At 45.6% G+C, this 21,186-nt stretch overlaps 7 protein-coding genes and 1 non-coding gene across 16 annotated transcripts in view; 4 read left to right on the top strand and 4 right to left on the bottom strand.

Moving 5' to 3' along the window:
- Positions 1–4,955, top strand: part of LOC4802682 (uncharacterized) — a 28,770-nt gene extending 23,815 nt beyond the window's left edge. For 3 of the 4 annotated variants that reach the window (XM_015182514.2, XM_015182513.2, XM_001359515.5), the window contains 3 exons: positions 4,035–4,292; positions 4,363–4,554; positions 4,619–4,955. In XM_015182514.2, the coding sequence (XP_015038000.2) occupies positions 4,035–4,292; positions 4,363–4,554; positions 4,619–4,702 (534 nt within the window). In that variant the 3' untranslated portion in view covers positions 4,703–4,955. Of the gene's footprint in view, positions 1–4,034; positions 4,293–4,362; positions 4,555–4,618 lie in introns of those variants that run through there. The other variant, XR_001451884.2, reaches the window with a different exon arrangement.
- On the bottom strand, positions 1,804–2,965 carry LOC6897709 (26S proteasome non-ATPase regulatory subunit 8-like). 3 transcript variants are annotated; one of them, XM_015182516.2, is made up of 2 exons: positions 2,843–2,965; positions 1,804–2,789 (listed from the first exon to the last, which is right to left on the bottom strand). In XM_015182516.2, exon 2 carries the CDS (start codon positions 2,776–2,778, stop codon positions 1,987–1,989), a length of 792 nt encoding a protein of 263 aa, XP_015038002.2. In that variant the 5' UTR covers positions 2,779–2,789; positions 2,843–2,965; the 3' UTR covers positions 1,804–1,986. The 3 variants fall into 3 exon arrangements, with proteins under 3 accessions (XP_015038002.2, XP_015038001.2, XP_002137832.2); XM_015182515.2 differs by having other exon boundaries at positions 2,848–2,965; XM_002137796.3 differs by having other exon boundaries at positions 1,804–2,786; positions 2,843–2,910.
- Positions 3,886–3,958, top strand: TRNAA-AGC (transfer RNA alanine (anticodon AGC)). Its single transcript has one exon. It is a non-coding gene; the product is annotated as a tRNA-Ala (tRNA).
- Positions 4,815–6,136, bottom strand: LOC4802681 (transmembrane protein 192). The gene is made up of 4 exons (XM_001359514.5): positions 5,918–6,136; positions 5,644–5,776; positions 5,298–5,574; positions 4,815–5,232 (listed from the first exon to the last, which is right to left on the bottom strand). Exons 1-4 carry the CDS (start codon positions 6,055–6,057, stop codon positions 5,003–5,005), a joined length of 780 nt encoding a protein of 259 aa, XP_001359551.3. The 5' UTR covers positions 6,058–6,136; the 3' UTR covers positions 4,815–5,002.
- A 470-nt stretch (positions 6,137–6,606) lies between these two features.
- Positions 6,607–9,269, top strand: Mps1 (Monopolar spindle 1). The gene is made up of 5 exons (XM_001359513.4): positions 6,607–6,662; positions 6,721–6,963; positions 7,020–8,030; positions 8,088–8,643; positions 9,009–9,269. Exons 2-5 carry the CDS (start codon positions 6,728–6,730, stop codon positions 9,150–9,152), a joined length of 1,947 nt encoding a protein of 648 aa, XP_001359550.3. The 5' UTR covers positions 6,607–6,662; positions 6,721–6,727; the 3' UTR covers positions 9,153–9,269.
- Positions 9,270–9,670: 401 nt separating this feature from the next.
- On the bottom strand, positions 9,671–17,684 carry alt (aluminum tubes). 4 transcript variants are annotated; one of them, XM_033376793.1, is made up of 7 exons: positions 17,585–17,684; positions 12,177–13,573; positions 11,417–12,115; positions 11,178–11,282; positions 10,543–11,079; positions 10,360–10,482; positions 9,671–10,301 (listed from the first exon to the last, which is right to left on the bottom strand). In XM_033376793.1, the coding sequence occupies exons 2-7, from the start codon at positions 13,500–13,502 to the stop codon at positions 10,293–10,295; spliced, it is 2,799 nt and encodes a 932-aa protein (XP_033232684.1). In that variant the 5' UTR covers positions 13,503–13,573; positions 17,585–17,684; the 3' UTR covers positions 9,671–10,292. The 4 variants fall into 4 exon arrangements, with proteins under 4 accessions (XP_033232684.1, XP_033232685.1, XP_033232686.1 ...); XM_033376794.1 differs by lacking the exon at positions 17,585–17,684 and adding an exon at positions 14,491–14,623; XM_033376795.1 differs by lacking the exon at positions 17,585–17,684 and adding an exon at positions 14,554–14,575.
- A 657-nt stretch (positions 17,685–18,341) lies between these two features.
- On the top strand, positions 18,342–20,072 carry noi (splicing factor 3a subunit 3 noi). The gene has a single exon (XM_001359511.5). It carries the CDS (start codon positions 18,463–18,465, stop codon positions 19,972–19,974), a length of 1,512 nt encoding a protein of 503 aa, XP_001359548.1. The 5' UTR covers positions 18,342–18,462; the 3' UTR covers positions 19,975–20,072.
- PolZ2 (DNA polymerase zeta subunit 2) lies at positions 20,009–20,743 on the bottom strand. Its single transcript, XM_001359510.4, has one exon. It carries the CDS (start codon positions 20,670–20,672, stop codon positions 20,064–20,066), a length of 609 nt encoding a protein of 202 aa, XP_001359547.3. The 5' UTR covers positions 20,673–20,743; the 3' UTR covers positions 20,009–20,063.
- Positions 20,744–21,186: the final 443 nt, after the last annotated feature.

Below are 21,186 nucleotides of genomic sequence, written 5' to 3'. Positions count from 1 at the left end.
AGGGAGGGCAACAGTACTCAAGCTTAGGGGGAGATGGTAAGCCATCTGTGCATTCTAGGTGCAGTACAGTTGGTCGTTAGTTATTTGGTAAATATCCGAGGATGCCACGCCCCACACACAGTACCGTATTTAGGCACATACTAGAGGGCGTTGCTGGGATTGCAGTTTTTGGCCTGCCTCCTGCTGCTATTGCTTGATATTTAGCTTTCACTTGTGTTTTGTGTTTTATTGTGTCAGTTTTTGCTGCACGTTGTTTGGCCGAGACGACGACAACTGTACACTGGTCCTGTTCGTGGCACATAGCTCCGGAGCGGAGCTTCGTTGGCTATGTACCAGTCCGGGCTGGCTGGGGGTTAGTGTTGCAACAAACAACAGCAAAGTGCAGCCGCATGCAGTAGCAGTGGCAGGAGCAGCAACTGTTTCTCTCACTCACTCTCAGTTATGCTACCACTATTGCTCTCTCTGTCTCTCTGTGTCTTCGTCTTTCTCTTCTGCTCTCTCCTCGCTCTATTGTTGTTTATTTAAGTTTTATGTGTGCCTGTTTAGTTAACGGGATATATTTGGCCAGCACGGCTCTCACACTCTCCCGAAATGCAGCTAGCTCTCTCTCCTGCTCTCTGGCTCTCCTTCTGGCACACGAAGTCCCTTTGCCTGTTCTTCGGGTCCCCCATCTCCAATGCGCATGCCTTGCTCTGCGCTGCGCTGCAGTTTACCGTTGGGTTGCACATACATAGTACAGACAGTCGCCTCCTCATGCTTTTCCCATTCGTTAGTTTTTGGCAGCAGCAAATAAAATGTTTATATGCTATTTACTCAAAACAATTTTAAATAAAATACAAGAAAACCGAAAATAGAGACTCCCCCGACTGTTCCGCTCGCTCTCGCTCTCTCTCTATCTCTTAGTAGGAGCTTTCTCTCTCGCTCTCGGTCTCGACTAGCTCTCTCTCTCTCCCTCTAGCTCTCTCGGTACAGTCGTCGTAACTGCAGCCTTCCAAGGCGTTGCAATGGGAATTGTCTTCGTGCCTGTTGCTGTCTGTGTGTGGATGTTGTTGTTGTGGCGTGGGCTTTTCTTGCCGGTTTGGTTGGTTCCCCTGTTTTGTTGTGTTGTGTTTTCTGGAAAATGACGCCTTGTCTATGGGTTGCTATATGTGTAGCTGTGTGTGTATGTGCCTGCCGCTCTCTCATTGGCTGTTCTGCGCCAAGTCGGGCTGGTTGGTCGGTTGTTTGTGCCGTTATGTGCAGGCGACTGATAACTCTTTTTATTCGTTTTGAAGTGCCAGTGTGAGTGTTTTGGTATTTTCTATTGTTGTTCGTTGTGTGGCAAATTGCAATGCATGCATGTTCATACACACATATGTACGTATAGTTGGGTGGGTGTGGCATGGACCCGGGCTGCATGTGGCTTGCAACCACTAAATAAACAACATACTGCTGCCACTCCCACTGCAAGCATTTTATTGGTATTTTTTTTTGCTTAAGCTTCAAGACATAACGGTACATAAAAGTGCACTATCTCTCTCGCTCTTTGTCTTTGTCTTCACTCCATTTCTCGTTCTCCGTTATTTTAGAGCGGTTTGAGGCAGCCATTTATCAATGTTTGAGACACCGCCTGTTGTTTGGCTAACGGTTTCCATTGCAGTTTCCGTCGACTTGAAATTTGTCCCATTTCATAGAAATTTCTCCAGTAGTCTTGGGTTCTGTTAAATATATTATTACATGCTAAAATATCTAAGGGGATATTGTATTTGTGGCATAGAGTCCTAAATCTTCATCAATGCAAAAATCTACGTTTCAAATTTTTTCGAGAGTCGAAATTCTGGAGGGGAAGCTTTAGAACAGAAATTCCCTGCCCTGCAATGGTGCACAAAATGTTTAGAAACATAAAATGTCATGTCGGAAAATTTGCCTGAAAATATGTATTGACAAATTTCTGAGGAAGCAAACCAAAACGAGGATGAAAGACCTCCATCCTGTTGCCTATCCTCCTTAAATAATTTTCTCTAGCTCAGTGGCATAGGATAAATTATGTGTAGCTATATCGTTGGCCGGAACCTCATCCTTGGGCTTGATGTTCAATGCGGCATAATCGTAGTTCCCCTGAGCATCCAGGGTCCAGTGGCGACGTTCGACCAACTCCAGAAGCTCCTTTCCGCCTGCACGAAGGCCCAGGCGCTGGGCCGCCTGCTTGGGGGTCATCTTCAGGTAGGACTTCTCGATGCAGGAGGCAATCTCCTCGCGGGCCGTGTGCACCAGCATGTCCATGAAGTTGCCATAGATCTCCGAGGGCATGGACTTCTTGGCCTCCAGTATTTTGTTGTAGCGTCCCTCCATGAAGTAGTTCTCGAGGGCCAGCACGGGCATGATGAAGCGATCCTGGAGCAGCAGGGCCGACGGCAGTCGCTCGAGTGCGATGTGGAAGTCGGCGATGCGATTTGTGGCCAGCATATAGAGCAGGCTCAGACCAATCATCTTGTGCATCTCCTGTGAGGGTTCCAGGAACTTGTCGTAGTCGTAGTAGTACATTTTCAGCTGGGCCATGTACCGCTCAAAGGCGGCGTAGTCCTTGACGGTGATGCTGTGCTCCACTGCGATCTCCAGCACATCGCGGGACCTCACCAGTTGATCCTTCTGCTGGGGGTTGGACTTTGACACCTCATGGGGCATCAAGAATCCTCCAAGAATCTCCAGCTTGAAAATGCCCAAAAGTTGACCACAGCGCAGAAGATTCGGGGCTCGTTTGCTCCATTCGGCCTTTATATCTTTGTATAGATTGGACATGATGCTTCCTTCTGTATAAAGTAGTTTGGTTTAGATTGAAATTTGAAAATATGAAATAAGAAACCTTACGTTTGGGGAACGAGTAATTTTTTGAAGAATCAAATTTTGTTGAACTTGACTGAACAGAGTCGGAAAAGGGACTGAAAAGAGTCTTGAATGTATTTAGCAGTCCTACTTTGGTAGTTTTGCTGACTTTTTGGTAGTTCAATAGTTTTTATACCCTGTACTCAAAGGTTGACCAGGAGAACATCGAACTAGTGTTTGTGTGTAACAGCCAGAAGGAAAATATATTTATATTGCCGAGTCGATAGATCCATGTCCGTCTGGAAGGACCAGGTTAAGAGAGATATAGAGTTATGCTGTGTAGAAAGGTTTAAATATGATAACATTTATATGTATATCGAAGATATATTTGAAGATATTTAAAAACACATTTACAGAAAGATAAATGTATAGAAAGAAGTCTCAATATTAATGATTTAGTGGTTAACATTTTCGATGCTATTGATGATATTGGATTCAGGGACCCGAAAGAGATCACCATCTCCGCCTGACTGTCCACGGTAATTTTTCAAGTACTACGGAGTACCACATCATTAAAGATATTTCCCTTTTCCTCTGAATGGGTAATCAGAATAGTATTCTAAGACCATTCCTAACACAAATACAACCAATAACAGAAAATAAATACATTTTTGAACTGAAGTCAAACAAAACCATACCGTTTATAGTACTTCCCATTGCAATCTAAAATAATTAAAATATTTGTGTACCATCAAAGACTATACAATATTGTATAGTATTGTATATTGTATGGTCTTTGGTACCATTTAGATAAGAAGCATTATCTAATCTTCGAATAGTACACACGTACACTGTATATTTATAACCAGTCTATAATTAGTTTATATGTAGTATTTATTTATAAACGACATAAAATGCTCGCTGGGGGCTGGCTTCTGTTACCGGTTTTTTTTATGTTTTTGGATCGTATGCGCGTTTGTCATGACGATGCACTTTGGATAACAATGAGCCGTAGTATAATAATGTTGGCCCACAACCAAAGCACGCACTTTTTAGGGCCAACATATTGGGCTTATCCACAACGGGGATGTAGCTCAGATGGTAGAGCGCTCGCTTAGCATGTGAGAGGTACGGGGATCGATGCCCCGCATCTCCAAAAGGACTATAGGTCCATATTTTTGTTAAATTTCTTTCCTTTTGTAATCTAAAAAATTTTGTTCTTTTGATTGCAGACCAACAAAATGATAGAATCCCCTTTGCTCTCCACGGGCCAGTCCATTATCGCAGTCAAGGCCACCAAAGAAGGCCACAGGAAGATCATCATACTGGGCTGCAAGGGAAACTTTGTGAATTTCCATGATGCGGCCACAGGTCTGTTGCTACGTCGCCTGGGCGTACCCGACGGACTGAACGTCTACAGTTTACTGCTCAATGACGGACATGTCTACTGCGGCACGCAGAAGAACGAGATCTACAAGTTTGAGTTTGCTGTAAGAATGATCCTCTCCACTGATTGGTTCTTTCAAAATCCAAACTGAATGATTCTTTTGTAACTTTTAGAGTGGAAACCTGGTCACAAAGCTGAGCTGTGGCAATGGGGCCGTGTCCATGGTCAGCTTCAGGGACAGATATTTGCTGATTGGCTGCTATGATGGATTCATTTATGTCTTGGATAAGCATAAGGGCTCCCAGGTGGGCCGGTTCGAGGGCGCTGGACGCTTGGTACTGGCCCTGGCCATAGCGGGCGACAGTGTAAGTCTTGAAGCTTTCAATTTCTCATTGGCATTGTATTTTACATCACTTTCTGCATTTAAAGATCGTAACATCATCGAAGGACAACTCGTTGGAGGTGCTAGAAATCCCCCCGGAAATGCTAAATGGTGGACAACAATGCAATTAGATTAAAGATAATATATAGATCAGATTTAATTTAACAATTTAACACACACATCCACACGCGCACTTTGTGTATATAACTTTACAATCATACTGATTAGTGAATCATCAGCGAATAGATCAAAATTTTTAATTTTTTTTTATATATTTACAATTTGGCATAATTGTGTTTAAATATGATTTTCCTTAAAGAACATTTCTTCCGTCATGAATAATAGTAATAGAATAAAAGGAAAAGCGCCATTAAAAAGTAAAAAGAAAATGATAATATGTAGTGTATAAATGGTCCTTCCTTCGCCCATCCTTAAGGAATCTGTGGCGTGCGTACGGGCCGCACATTCGTCTGCATTTTGTGCATACTTAGGTTGAGCCTGTGCGTATGATCCCGCAGATAGGCAATGAGATCCGCTTGCTTCTCCAGCAGTTCGGCTGTGTCGCCGCCGGGCTGCATCAGTCCCAAAGAGCCGCCGACTTGATCAGTGCCTCGCAGGACATCTGGGGCCAGATTGGCCTTGTTAAATTTTCTCACCTTGTCTGCAGGGCAAAGAGATTCAGAATTGAAAATAATCTCTCCTGGAAGAAAATATCACTAAACTAACCAATATAGCAGCCATGGAAGATGGCCAACACCACATTCTCGGCAACACTGAACGCAGTCACATAGCTGATCGGCGACAGCCAGCCGGCGGCACAGTGCTCCCAGAAGCTCACTCCATAATAATGATGGATCATGGCCTGGACAGCAAGCAGCATTGAGTTCCAGAGAGACACCACTTGCAGGGGAATGCCCTTCTGCATGCTTGTCTCCCGATGGAAATCATGGTAGCCGCTCATCCGTAGCTTTTGATGTTGAATTTTCACAAAGTGGTCGAAGAGCTGCAAAAATGGAAAATTGACATTGAGCCAGGTCGAATCCAAACGCTTGAATGAATCGCAAGTCCTTACATATGTAATGACCCAGAAGGTTGCACGCAAGTAGAGCATTATAAAGTAGGCGTCGCATCGTCGTTCCGCTTGCCACAGGGCCGCCAGTCCAATGCCCACACACGAAATCACCGACGAGATAAGCAAGTGTATGCTGTAAAGTAAATTTGCATTGGTGTGCGTTAATTGCATCGCACTCATCCATATCTCATCAAATTTCAACCCTTTCGCTGGACAATGAAGTGATTCATTGTCGCCGGCGGCAGGCCCATGCCCCACTCCCATTCATCCTCACCTAAATGCGGGCACGGTTTTCAGCTTGAAGTTTCGATTGTCGTTCGAAAAGAGAACGGGATCCAACAGTTGGTCCGTGTCTTGGATGTGTGGCGGTATAACGCCCGCCGGGACGGCGGCGCCTGTTGATTCGTTATCCATTTTGGGGGTCTTTTTTCCTTAAATGCGCAGCGAAATTATGCGTAATTCTCAAAATGTTTTTATTTTGTTTGTTGTCGGCCAGTGTGAACACGTATTTACAGATAAAATATACCGCCCGGCTCTCAGAAATATACCGAAGTATACCATCTTATTTTAAAAATATACCGTAAATATAATGACGAATTCAAGTTTATATTCGTTTTTGATATTCCGTCGATTATTGCTAACTAGATAGATCTCTCAATCATCTACTTGACTGCTTTATTACCTGTTATTACCTGAAAAGTATTAAGAGTACAATAAACGGTCAATCTGTTATCGGCTTTTGTGGCGCTGCTAACTGTACAAAATTGTTTGCGATAACTTATCGAATATTCTCAGGGCTGCCACTTGGTTGAGTTCGAGGTGCTTCACAGAACCAGTTCGTCATAAACTGCCAAATTTGAGTTTAAAAAGGCACTATAAAAAAATAGATATTAAATAAAACTCGAACCATAATGGTAACTAAGACTGACTCTTAAATTACGTATTGAGAATATAATCTCACCTACTTCATAGGAAACTAGTTTGATTTTGGCGCACACCTCGATCGATAACGATAAAAGGTGAGCAAATATCATCTCTAGTTCTATGGCTTTTTGTTTAAATTCAATTTTAAAAAAGATAATAAATGACTACTCCTGTGCCGCGCCGCATCAAGGACTTGCTAGCGCTTGGTATTGACTCGGACACGGACGATGACTACAATACGCCTCTCAAGCCGCACCGATCAAATATCGCAGCCGCAAAAAACCCACGGCCAGCGGCGGCGACATCTGCATTCGGTCAGAGATCAGTCATCGGCTTCAATAATGCTGGCAATAAGGAAAACATTCCACTTCACAATAGGGCAGCCGGTGAAGTGCTGTTAGTATCTTTTTCCACGCAAATGGCGTCGCCTTTTAATTTGGTGTGTGTTTCAGGCCACGGCGCGTCTCTGAAATGGCCATGATGGACTCGGACAGCGATGAGGAGGATGATAACAAAAACGACCACAATCTCAACTGTGCCATTCTCAATGATTCCTTTGTGTTGAGTCCCACGCACGAGTTGTCGGTTAGCGGTGGTCCAGCTCCCTCCACGGGGGCCGCACTCAAGCAATCTGATTCGAATTTGTCATTCCTGGGACGCTTCGGCAACATGGGCATCAACTGCAGCAGCAGCACCACTGCCCCCAATCAGAACTCCCCGGCGGCTGCGCCAGAACCGCAGGCCATTAAAAAGCTCCAAACAATCTCAGAGCGACGTAAACTATTTGATGACGAGACTCCCCTGCGCAATGGATCCTCGATTGTGGCCAAGTCTCATGCGAAGCCCGAAGGTGACTTCATAACGCCACTGGTGCGAGTACGCGGCTCCACTCAGGCATCTAAACCCCGCAGTGCGGTATCCAATGAGTTTCGCTCGCAGAAGGTTCTCTTCCAGACGCCCATGACCGTGGGCCGTGGCGCTCCCTTTCCCTGCGACAGCTTCTCCCTGTGCGACACCATCAGTGAGAGTCCCGACATTCCCCCGGCAAAGCCAGAGCCGCAGCCCAAGGCAGAGCACATCAATGGAAAGTCAAAGAAGTCTTTAGACAATGCTTTCCATGAGGCAGAAAATGAAATGTTGCCGCCAAAAATTGAGCCAGTGAAACCCAAAGAAGTTGTGTCGGTGCCCATTAAGAAACCAGAGCCATTGCCGCCCTCCACCTCCACCAAATCATCGAACAACATAATAAAGATAAAGGATCATGAGTACGCGATATGCCAGAAGCTGGGCTGTGGCGGCTCCAGTTCCGTTTACCTGGCCCGTCGTCCGGACTCTGGTGGGGAGTTTGCCTTGAAGGTAGTGGATCTGCAGGCCGATCCGACGGTGGTTCAAGGCTATTTGAATGAAACCAAGCTGTTGGAGAAGCTGCAGGGCAACGTATGCGTTGTGGCTTTGTACGATTAGTGAGTAACTAGATTTCAGAGACTTTAAAGGTATAAATACATTCCGCTTTCCCACAGTCAACTTCTGCGCGAGGAGTCCAAGCTGTATGTGGTGATGGAGAAGGGTGACTCCGACTTGAACAAGATCCTCCAAAGCTACACCACAAATCTGCCCGCCTACAGCCTGATGAGCATTCTGTACCAGATGCTGCAGGCTGTCAACTATATCCATTTGCACGGTGTCATACACTCGGACCTGAAGCCGGCCAACTTTCTGATGGTCAATGGCCGTCTGAAGCTGATTGACTTTGGAATTGCCAGCAACATTTCGGTGGACTCCACCAGCATCATAAAGTTCTCCCAGGCGGGCACCTTTAACTACATCAGTCCTGAGGCGCTCACGGATATCTCGACGGGCAACAGTCCCATGCGCGGTGCTAATCAGCCCAAGATAAAGATCTCCACCAAGTCGGATGTATGGTCCTTGGGCTGCATACTGTATCTGCTGCTGTACCAAAAGACGCCCTTTGGTCATATACGCAATATTTGTGCTAAGATGAATGCCATTGCCAATCCGGGGACAAACATTGAGTATCCAGAGATACCTTTCTACTATCCAGCCATGCTGGTTCATGTGAGTTTTCGTAGAGTACTATCAAAGACAATACAATTACCAAGATGTTGCATGAGGCTCCAAAAAGATGTTTTATGGCGGCATATTCTTCTCAGCTTCGCCTGTTCGACAATTCTGTGGGAAGCTGAGTCGTTCCGCAGAATCCAACAGCAATCCACACATTGTTAGGCGAGGCTTTTCGGTCAACAAATTAAATAATAAGAGTAAAAGACACAGCACAAGTCGCTGTTAAGAAACCAGGCGAAACCACGAATCATCGAACGGAAATTGAAATGGAAATTTGTTACTGATGCAACAACTTGGTATTTTACAGTCTTTGATATCATATATGTAGATGTGGGATATATATTCAAACTCCTTTATAGATGGTCAAAAATTGCCTTCAGCTGAATCCCAAGATGCGGCCCTCGTGCGCCCAACTGCTACAGTATCCCTTCCACATGGTCATTCCCCTGCAGAATCTACAGATTGGCAGCAAAGCCAGCACCAACCAGCCAACAAATAAGTAGTTAGCCAGCCAGCAAAAGCCCAACAAAAGTATTCTCTCACTTTGATTCATATGTGTGTATGTATTTAATTCTCATTTACCATAAGTTATACATCATAAATCTTCATAATGCAGGCTATAGCTCATTCGTTTACTTGGGGGGAGGGGGGCGCCTTTTGTGTGTTTTTTCCTCCTACTCCTCCTCCGTCGTTTCGGTTTACACTTAAATACTTTTTTTGCATGCAACAAGTTTACTTTTTGACAATTCTTTTATCGCTAATTAGCTAGCATTTCGTGTGAATTTGCGTTTTACTTATAAATACGGTTTCATTCTCTTTTGTGTGTGTGTGTGTTTGTTTATATAAAAATAGTTATTTCTTGGTTTTATATACGCCTAATTAAATGTTGTTGCTGTTGCTGTCGTTTGTGGGGTGGACCGAGACCACATGCTGCTGCGGATTTGAATACTTTTTGCTTCACAATTAAATTAAATTGAAAACAGAACATGGAAAACATGGAGAAAAAAAATACACATACAAATTACATGCATACAATACATAAATTTAGGATATTTAACTATAAGTATATAATTGGTTTATTTTGTATAGAATTGCCTTTTAAGTAGTTTTTGTTTTTGTGTAAATTCATTTGCTTAAACATAAGATACATATACATATACAATTGTTTATAGCGCGTGTTTTTTGTTTAAATGCAAGTTCAACACAAATATTATACGCATACGGCCTTCTGGTTAAATAATCATTGATAATAATTAATAATTAGAAAAAGACATTTTTCTCACTTTGAGCAGCAGCAATGGATTTTGTTGTTTGCTTGTGAGGGAGGGCTCTAGAATTCCTTCGATTTGTTTTTATATCTCGTTTAACATTGCACAAAAGTCGTTTTTATATTAATTTTACTTTTTTGTTGCTCTAGTTATAAGTTCTTAAAGCATTCCCGTACGTAGTTCTTTATTCTTTAAATGTTAAATGGTTGCTGTTGCTGTTGCTGTGGGAGACTCCTCTCGTTAAACTTAATAGAATTGTTAGAATTATGGTTTGCTGTTGCTGTTGTTACGGAAGTTTGGACAAACTCGTGTGTGTTGTCCGCTTGTCATTTATCGTCGTTGTAGGACTTCTCCATCTAATGCTCTTCCGCGACATTAAATGTCCTGCAAAAAGAACATTGCTTCAGAATCTTCATTGAAAAAAGGAAGACCTGCCACCTACCTGCTCCCCATTTGAGGCATGCTGTTGCAGCTTGGTGATCAGCTGCTCCTTCTGGTTAACAATGCCACGCCAATGCTCGTCCTGCTCCCGTGCACGCTCCTCCAAGTCCATCAGCGTGTTGGTCTGCAGAAAACAATTTAAGAATAGAATAAGAGAATAAATAATAAAAGCACCATTTCTTACCGTTTTGGTGACCAGCTGCGTCAGCTTGTCGTTCGTTTCCCGCAGCTGCAGGTTCTGTTTGTGCAGCTCCAGCTGCTGTTGCTGCTGCTCAGCAGTGGAGGCGGCGGAGGAGGAGGAGGATTTGCTATTCGAACTACTATTATTGCTACTAATATTGTTGGGGATGCTGCTGGTGCTGCTACTATTGTGGTTGCTGCTACTGCTACTATTGTTTGATTGTGTGGACTTATTACTACTATTCTGAGCCGCCTTCCTCTCCAGCTCCAGCTGCTGCTGCTTGATGTGTGTGGCCAGGACCTGCTCCAGCCACTGATCAAAGGAAGCCTGCAGTGCGCTGGCCGCTTGCGCTTTCACCGCTTCAGGGTAGAGACGCTGGTAAAGATCGCGTATGCGTTGCTGTTCGCTCTTTGCGGAGGAGTTTCCCCCATTAGCAGCCGCCACGGACTTTTGCTGTTGTTGCTGTTGCTGTTGCAGCTGCAGATCTTGCTTTTGCTGTTGCAGATCCTTCTGTTGCTGTTGCAGATCTTTCTGTTGCTGCTGCAATGCGGAAGAAACAAGAGAATAGAGTTTTGCAGGATTTCAAGGAAAATTAAGCTAGGAAAAGGGAAAAGGACAGGATCTGTGCATGCACTTACGCCTAAGGATTGCTTTGTATTTGTTTTCGTCTTTGCCGTGGCGGTTGCTGTTGCTTCGGCATTTTGCAACGCTTCAATCAACTTCCAATTTTTCATACGCACGTCCTGACGAAACACAAATACGTGTGGCAAATTAGTAAAAGGGTGCAACAACAACGCAAGAGGATGGGAGAACACGGGCATGCGAATGGGTAGGACAGAAACAAACACGAATCCAGCTAAAAGTTTCCTCTACTCACATTATTCTTCTCGCGCTGTTCCTGCAACTCCTGCAGCAGCTGTTTTTCCCTTGCCACCAGCTGCTCGGCGCGTTGTTGCAGTTCCAGCACCTGAGATTGCAGGCTGCTGGAGTGCTGCTGCTGCTTGTCCTGGGCCTCGGTCAGCGATCCGTACTGGGCCTGCAGCGCACTCAGCTCCTGCTGCTTCTTGGCCAAAGCATCGGACTGGAACTGGGCCTGCTCCGACTGGGCGGCTGTCGCCTGTACGGCGCTGCTTGTGGCTTGGCTGAGCTGCTGGTTGAGTGTCTGGTTGTTGGCCTCCAAAGTGGCCGCCTGCTGGCGCAGCTCCTGCAGCTCTCCGCCCCGGACGTGCTTCAGTTCCGACTGGGCCTGCGCTAGATCGGCTTTGGCCGACTCCAACGCATTGTGGAGATTGCGCAACTCCACCTTTAGCTCGCCGTTCTCCGCGTCCACGTGCTTGCGCTCCTCCAGCTCATAGATACTGTTGTTCTGGCGCACCTCCAGCTCGTCGCGCTGCTGCTCGAGGGCGAGCAGTTGCTGTGCCTGCTGCTGAATCAGCTCGTTCTTCTGCTGCGTCTCGGCGCTCACGAAGGCGGTCATGTCGGCCAGGCACTTCTCCTTGTGTGCCAGATCCTGTTGCAGGCGCTGCAACTGCGGCACTAGATCCTGCGAACTAGCCTGCTTTTCCCTCAGCAGGGTCTAAAACGAAAATATAAGAAACTTATAGGAGGCTCATTTGGCGTGGCTGCTGTGGACATACCTGGAATTGCTGGCGTTCGAGGGTCAGCTTGTCGTTGAGACTGGACAACTCCTGATTGACGGCGGACACCTCCTGCTCCTTGGCCTGGAGCTTATCGTTGTAGGCCTGAATGCGACCGTGCATTTGGGCGCGCTCCGTATTGACCTCCTGGCGCAGTTCACGCAGCTTGGCCTGGATGCCAATGGAGGCCTCCTGCTCTTCGGCCAGTAGCTTCTCCTTCTCCTCCAGCTGGCGCTTCAATTTCTGGCAAATATCATCCGACCACTCGGCATGGGAGGCGGGCATATCCTGCTGCTTGTTCAGCAGATAATCGATCAAAATCTGGATCTCGGAGCGATTCAGCTCGGCCCGGGAGAAGACATTCATGAGGGCTGAGACACCAATCGTTTGGTTCTGATGCTCGGCCAGTTTTTCCAAAGCCTGGGCCAGTTCCTTGGCTGTCAGCGTCTCCTTCTGCTGTTTCTTGTGCTGGTGCTGCTGCTGCTGCTGTTGCTGTTTGGTCTTGTTGTTCACTTGGTTGTTTTGGGTCTTGGGCGAGCCGTTCTGCTGTTGCTGCTGCTGCTTCAGTATCTGTTTGGGTACGGACGGTGCCTCCTGGTCAGCAGTGGAGGGCACTCCTCCAGTGACTGGCTTCTCCTTTTTGGCAACACTGCCGGCTGCGTTCTTCTTCTGGGCCTGCTGCTTGTTGTTGTTGTCCTCTTTGCGTTCCTTTTGCTCCTGCTTCTTTAGCTCGACCACGTCCTTGGGAGCCCGTACCTCAAAATTATTCAAAGTAGGAGTCTCCTCGACGGTAGCGGGCTTGACGGCCACCGGCTCGTTTTTGTTGACCAAAATGCCAGCCACAGATGCGGCGGCGGCGGCTGCTGCTGCTGCTCCTCCACCCTTGCCAGCATTCCGCTTGTCCTTCTTGCCCTTCTTTCCTACAGGGACGTTCTCCTTTTCGGCCGCATTGCTTGACCTACGCTGGTCGTGCATGATCTCTGCATCGGGCTCGAATTCCACGTGCTGCTTGGACAGGCCGGGCTCCTCCTCGACCGAACCCTGCTCCTCGGACTGGCCATCGGAGTAATCCTCCTCGGGATCATGGCTGGCATCCCGCTGCTGTTCCCTTTGGCGCTGCTTCTTCTCACGCTTCAGTTCCTTCTTCTTGGGCTTCTTGCTGGCCGCTGCTCCTCCGCCGGCCTTGTACAAATTGGCACTCAACGCGCGCTTCTCGGCCACGACCTCCTCGAAGGTCTTGCGCCTGAAGATCTTGTTGATGAACAGGAAGGAGAGCAGGGAGGCGCTGATCACACAACCAATGACGATCAGTATGTGGAAATCCATATTTGCATATTATGCCTTGATGCAGCTGATTGGGGGTTCTTCTCAGGAATCTCTCCTTAACGTGTAGGTTACTGGAATCAAAGCGGCAAGAGTTATAACGGGAAAAAATGTGATGTTTCAGAACCTATTTCTAATGAAAATCAACTAAAAAAAAACCCCATCATTTCTTTTAGTTCCTGCTTCGTTATCAGCCATTTTTTGTGCGCTGCTGCTGCTGATGACGTGTACTTTTGCAATTAGTGGATCGGATCAAGTCGGCAACAGACGAGCAAAAACTGTCCAAAAATTTCACATTAAACGAAAGATCAACGACATTTACACCCAATAGCAATTACTGCAAGTCTGTGTATTGGTGTAAGCCACATGCGTGTGCGTGTACGTGCGATTGTGTTCGCGCTCGTGTATGTACATACATATGTACATTGCACAACAATAAATACATAGTACGTGCTTATCAGTTTACCGGCCGGCCGGTGAATGGTACCGTAATACACGTACACTTTATGATGAACAACTCTTGTTATTGCACTTCGCACTGTTTGTTTGGCGTTTATTTATTTGTAAAAACTGCGCTTTGCTCAAATTTTTCATTGTGTTATTTCAGTGTCGGGAGATTAACGAAGTGCATGGCAACAAAGGGCTGCATGGCGGCGGGGTATCCGTATACTCTTTCCTGTAACTGTAAATTAATACATATGGCACTCTCTTACGGTATATTTGAATGCGTAATGTCTGAATGGCAACAGTAGAGAGATTACATTATCGATTCACAGATTTACAGATTCACAGAGGCAGAAATTTATTCCAAGAAAGAAAAAACATACAAAGTGCCTATAAAGCAGTTAACAAACAACTTGCAGCTGCTGTCTAGCCTTGAACGAAAGTTAAATTTGCACAAAAAGACCTGAAGGCGTTGACGCAGATGCTCCCACATAAAAAACCCAAAAGAAAAGCTGAAATCGTTAGCTATTCCCACACAAACACGCACCTCTCCACTCCAAATTAAGAGTCTCTGACGCACACGTATGCAAATCGTACTAGCGGAACTCACAAAATTATTTTCTAAAACAGAAATCTTCAAGCGGAGACCCAAGAGCTTCTTTGTGGAATGACAGAAGGTAACGTCAGCATCAGCAGCAGCAACACCAGCACCAGCACCGAAGCCAAGCTTTGCGATCTCTTGCTTTCTTGCTCTCTCCCTGGCTCTGAGAGAGAGTCTGGTTTGCCACCTCACCGTGAAGAAGTGGTCCCGACTCTCTCTCTCTCTGGCTCTGGCTCTCTCTCTACCACACATATGTAGTTAGAACTTGAAATTTCACTGGAAGCGGAGTGGAATGGAATTCACAAATTGCAAAGATTTCAATTCAAGGTTGTTGCTCTCTGAATCTGCCGGCCGCAGCACACCACAACTTCTGAGATATCTGGACGCTCTGACTCTCCCGCGTCATGTTTCTGCCTAAAAGATTCTCTGACTGTGTCTCGGGAATTTTTTACAGTCAAACTCGTATAGTACGGGGCTTACAACAACGCGCTCCACTTCTCTAAATAAGAAAAAAAAATCTCCCACAAGAGATATGTATGTATGTACATATTTTGTTGTAGAGAGCTTTAAGGCTTTTACAGTAATTTCATGAAGAATTTACAACTTGAGAATGTTAAACACATATTATGTTTGCCTATTTGCTGATGCCATCAGTTTTCATTTATGAAAATGGGCGATAAGAGACCTTTCGTTGTTCAAATATTGTCTTATTTGTACTCTATAAACCGGAATAAATATTTGATGAAACTATGAGTAGCAGCTTCGAACAGTAAATCGAATGACAAGTGGAGACTCCCCTGACAAGACCAGACCAGTATTGCCCTGCTCCAGCAGAGCGCACACACACACACTTACACAGAGAGAGAGAGAAAGAGAGAGAAAAACGAGGCAAATACATAAGCGAATGAAAAAATACAATAAAAACGCCGGTAAAGGTCATCAACCGGAAGAGCAATGCTGCGGAATGTGATCATGTATTAGTGTGTTTCGAGTGTTTGTGAGAGTCGAAATCTTGCGGTGCCAATTATCATTATGGCCATCCTATAAATAATTATGTATTACGGTCTGGCAGCATGCAAAATATACTTTGCTGCTCGCCCTGGTTACAAACTGCACAGTTGGCCTAATTCTCTGTATTCTTTTTTCTCTCACTCGCCGCAATGTTCAATTAGTTGCCAGCAACAGCACGAAAAACACATGGAATTTCTCTGCTTTCTGTCAGCCAGTGCCAGTGCCAGTGCAGCCAAGTTAGCTATTGTTTCTCCGCCAAGTCAGCTTTTGATTGCAGTACTCTGGATATATTCATATTCTATCAGTGAAGAATACTTAAATAAGACTTAATTGTTATTTTGAAAAATTTTCTGTTTTATTTTTATTTTAGTATTTTTGGTAATAATATGTTAGCCATTTCTAGCTGTTCCAATCGGGCAACACTAGGAACGGTGCAAGTGCTTCTCAGTCTCTTCCCCTTACTCTTGCACGGAGAGCACTCATTCATTATTTTCTTTTATTTATTCATAAATGCATTTTTCTCGTCTGCTATTTTCAGCGAGCAAGCGACACGGCCGGCAAGCGGCTCAAGTGTTTTAATTTTAGAAAGCTCTCCTCCACTCTTCTTTTATGATATTTATGCAACATGCAATGTTTTTGCCCGCCGCAGGGAAAGAGAGCGTGGTGGCATGTGGGAGATTTGGTCTTCTTGCGTGGGAGCGTCAAGTTCGTTTGTAGTTTTGTTCTTCGATTGGTAGGTCACCCAAAAAAAGACATTCGACGACATTTTGGTCCAGGGAAGATTGCCCCAGATTGGGAATACTTTTTAAAGCTGTGACTCACAAATGTACACGCATGTGTGTGTGTGTGTGTGTCACGGCTATAAATAAGCTTATTGAATATGATGTCCCTTAATGATTATTGATTGCTGACGTAGACAAGTGACTTTTCAATACTGTCCGATTTATCAATTGGGTTTTCCTAGAATTACATTTCCGAAGGCCTTATCGCCAATTGAACGTGAATGAAACGACTCGATGTGCATTTATTATTTATTCGACTGCAGGCCACTGTCTCCCTCCCTCTCTCTTTCCGCTGCTCTTGATAAGCTGGGGCCAGAATACGCGTGTACGTTTGTGTGTGTGTGGTGAGGTCAGCAGAAGGCTGCCAACAATGTGTAAATTGTCAGAGCAAGACAACGCGAATAAAGAGGACAGGCACATCAATTATGTTCATTTCTTGAGTTTTTGATAAAATCTCAAACGGGAATACCAATGCACGCTGAGGGGGGAGAGCAAGGGCGTAGCGCAGCGGCGGAGCAGCCCAGACGGCGGCGCACAAGTTTTTGGCAAATCAAACAAATAAATTCTGCTCGCTGGCTGCTGGTTTTCTTTGTGTCAGCTGTCCCTTTTGCTCATAATTAAATCGTAATCGGGGCACACGAGTGAAAGTATGCCATTCATCCCATTGAGATATTTTCCTCTAATTAGGCATCTAATTGGCAAACACCTTTGATAATTGCACCCGAATAAATAGTGGTTTCTGCAAGAGCCCGAGAGCCGCTTTGTGTCTGTCACGAGTGGAAGGAAGACAAAAGGGCGTCGCTGCCACCGTCGCCACAAGCCGTCTGTCCGACACACAAACACCACAACACCATGCACTGCACTCACACAGACACCCCACTTGCCGCACAGCCGAATTCTCTTCAACTCCTTTTTGATGCGATTACCGTTGTCTCTACTCGCACTTGCAACGTCAACAATTTTTACTTTTCACATTTAAATGCAGTTTTCTTTTTTGTTGGAAACGCATCCGCCATTTGCAAGCAATTTGTATACGTGTGCGTCCCTTGCATGTACGTGTACATGCATACATACATAGATTGGAGTATAGATATATATGTGCGTGGTGTGTGTGTGTGTGTCAGGTATCGTTGTCGCGTCGGCAATTTTCTTGAGCCATTTTGGAATTCATTTTCCACTGCATTTGATTATTTGAAACATAAAACTTATGATTAGCACCTTTCTTAGGCCAATTGGCTACGACTTACACTTTTTGTATACGTTTAGCTTAAATCTAGAGCCGGAGAAACATTAATGCAGTGTGACCGCGGACTTATTGATAAAATATACCGTCCGTCTCTCAGAAATATACCGAAACATACCGTCTTACTTAAAAAATATACCGTGAATATACTGACGAATTCAAGTTCTACTTACATATTCCTCGTTTTTTATCTTCCGTGGAATATTACTAGCTAGATAGAACATTTAGCCATGCCCACATAGTTTTATACGATTGATGAATCAATTTTCTACTTGGTCGGCTTGCTTTAAATACTTGACTTGTTACCTGCTACGGCAATTGCTCTGATTGTTTTTTCCTCAATTTTGGTGCCTCGTATGTCGATAAGAAATCGAACTTAACCCCAGAAACTAGTCAGACTCTGTTTAAAAGGTATTTCAACGATAGAAACTAATCAAATGCATGAATACGTCTAAAACATATAAATTTGAGAAAGTCATTTTATTAATTACGTTTTAAATGGTTTGGAAACCAGTATGTCATAAATTAACGAAATAGGGCTTACAACTTTGTTGTTTAAGCCATGTTTTTTTCAAAATACAATAAAAGGGAATACGCTTACTCTCTTACGATTTTTTTTGCTTTACCTTTTTCGCTAAAACCTTTTTTTTTAACAAAATCCAATAAAAGCCAGTATTTCAAAAAAAAGATATATCAGAACATTAATTCGTCAGTATATTTACGGTATATTTTTACAATGAGACGGTATATTTCGGTATAATTTTGAGGGTCGAACACACTGCGGTACACACACGCGAAATAAATGAAAATTTGTGTTTTCTTTTGGGAATAAACGATAATTCAACCAGAAAACTCCAACTTATTCTCCACAATTCAAGTGCAATGGAGACGCTCCTGGAGCAGCAGCGCCGATACCATGAAGAACGCGAGCGCCTCGTCAAGTTGATGGTGGACGAGCACGCAACCAAAAAGCCGGGAGAAAAGGAGCGCATTCATTCGGAGCACAGGCTGAAATATTTGATGGAACTGCATCATAATGCCACCACACAATTGCGAGACTTGTACGAAGACAAGGACAATGAGAGGAAACAGGAGATTGCGGCCCTATCGGGCCCCAACGAATTCAACGAGTTCTATGCCCGCCTGAAGCAGATCAAGCTGTTCTACAAATCGCATCCGGCCGAAGTGAGTGTCCCGCTGTCCGTGGAGTTTGACGACATGATCAAGATATACAGCAATCCCGATGATATGAGCGCCCTCGTTGAGTTTACCGACGAGGAAGGCGGCGGCCGGTATTTGGATCTGAACGAGTGCTATGAGATCTACCTGAATCTGAGGGCTGTCGAAAAGCTGGACTACATTGCGTACTTAATGTCGTTCGATCATGTGTTTGACATTCCTCGCGAACGGAAAAACCGCGAGTACCGAAAGTACATTGAGACACTAAACGAATACCTGCACAACTTCATTCTACGGATACAGCCCCTGCTGGATCTGGAGGGGGAGCTGGTCAAGGTGGAGCTCGATTTCCAGCGTCAGTGGCTGCAGGGTTCTTTTCCGGGATGGTCGCTCAAAGAGACCGAGTCGGCGCTGGCCAATACGGGAGCTCACCTGGATCTCTCGGCGTTCTCGAGCTGGGAGGAACTGGCCTCCTTGGGTCTGGATCGTCTGAAGTCCGCCCTGGTTGCCCTGGGACTTAAGTGTGGCGGCACTCTGGAAGAGCGTGCCCAACGCTTGTTTTCCACCAAGGGCAAGAGCACACTGGACCCCGCTCTGATGGCCAAGAAGCCAAGCGCCAAAAGTGCCAATGCGCAGACGAAGGAGCACGAGCGCAGCAAAGACATCGCTCAATTGGAAGCGCTGCTCTATAAATACGCCGAATTGCTATCCGAGCAGCGGGCGGCGACCAAGGAGAATGTTCAGCGGAAGCAGGCGCGCACGGGCGGCGAGCGGGACGACAGCGATGTGGAGGCCAGCGAGTCGGACAACGACGACGATCCCGATGCCGATGATGTGCCGTACAACCCCAAAAACTTGCCCCTCGGCTGGGACGGCAAGCCCATTCCCTACTGGCTTTACAAGCTGCATGGCCTGAACATCAGTTACAACTGCGAGATCTGTGGCAACTTCACCTACAAAGGACCCAAGGCATTTCAGCGGCACTTTGCCGAATGGCGACATGCGCACGGCATGCGGTGTCTGGGTATACCCAATACGGCGCATTTCGCGAATGTGACCCAGATTGAGGACGCCATCACGTTGTGGGAGAAACTGAAGTCGCAAAAGCAGAGCGAACGCTGGATAGCCGACCAGGAGGAGGAGTACGAGGACTCCCTGGGCAATGTGGTCAATCGCAAGACATTTGAGGACTTGAAGCGTCAAGGACTGCTCTAGAAAGTATGTAGTTTATACACAATACACACACTGATTCAATGTAACACTTTGATTTAATACACAATTATCAATCGGAAATAACACTCATCTCAACCAAAGATGCGCGCCTGCATTTTCAATCCCACGTTGTCGACTGCGACCAGCGGCAGCAGGGAGACCGTGCCCGATCGCGCTTCCATTTGCTGAGGAGTCTCGGCCTGCAGCCAGGGAAACTCCTGGTACTGGGCCTCGTGGCTAAATTCGACAAAGGCCGTCTGTGTGGTGTGCAGATGCACCTTGAACTGGCAGTTGCCAGGCAGCCTTGGCAAAGGCTTGAGGCGTTCGGAAAGCTTGTACAGGGCGGCGCGCAGATGTTGCTCGTACTCGATCAGGTGCGGATCCTGCGCTGGCTGCCTCGCTGCCTCAGGCTCCAATTGTTCTATCTGTAGCATATAACTTTCAATTGGCGTGTTCTCGCTGTGATACAGAAGGATCTCAAAGCACTTTAGCTCTCGCCGGCAAAGTAGCTCCCGGGCTGATCGCAGAACGCCGGCAAGGTATGTATTTAGCGGGGGATAGATCGATACGAAGATCGGGGTGTTGTAAATGCGTCGCTTCTTGAAGATTTGTGCCGGATATATGCCGCGCACGTACAGAATGTGATTCAGAATCACCTCAAGGGCCTCCAGATGTATATCGTCTGCATATTCTGACTGCATTTGGGAAAGAAAATATTTCGCAACTGAAAATCGATGCTTGCAACTGCGATATATGAATATCGATAGTGCCGCCACTGTTGTGTGGGCCTTTATCGCTGTGGATTTTCACTGCCAGCCGAAGTTTTTATTCACTTTCTTGAGGAAATAACCCGGACTTATTGATTTTCGGTTGATTTATTTTCACGTTAGGCAGCAAAGTGTTATGTTGGAATGTACTGCTTCCGGCTAAATGATGTCTGGGGCCGGAAAATCTTATTGTCTGAATAATAATCTAATATATTCGGACCCTAGCAATAAGGATACAATGAGGTCGTTGACCTGCCAGGCATACCATTCCAACGTTTTTGTCTAGCTTTCTGATATTCTTTTGCATATGTACATTTATTCAGCCTTTAGTTTATATACAGTTGGTGCGGACCCTGTGGATGCGACGACTGCGAAAATACCCTTACAAAAATCGATGCAGGATGATGCATCGGGTTGGTGGGCTTGCAAAGGCTGTGTTATTCCGTAA

This window comes from Drosophila pseudoobscura, chromosome 2 (assembly GCF_009870125.1).
Source record: "Drosophila pseudoobscura strain MV-25-SWS-2005 chromosome 2, UCI_Dpse_MV25, whole genome shotgun sequence".
In the NCBI taxonomy this organism is placed as follows: Eukaryota; Metazoa; Arthropoda; class Insecta; order Diptera; family Drosophilidae; genus Drosophila; species Drosophila pseudoobscura.
The sequence above is the reverse complement of the archived record's forward strand: the minus strand, read 5'-3'. Positions and strand labels throughout refer to the sequence as shown.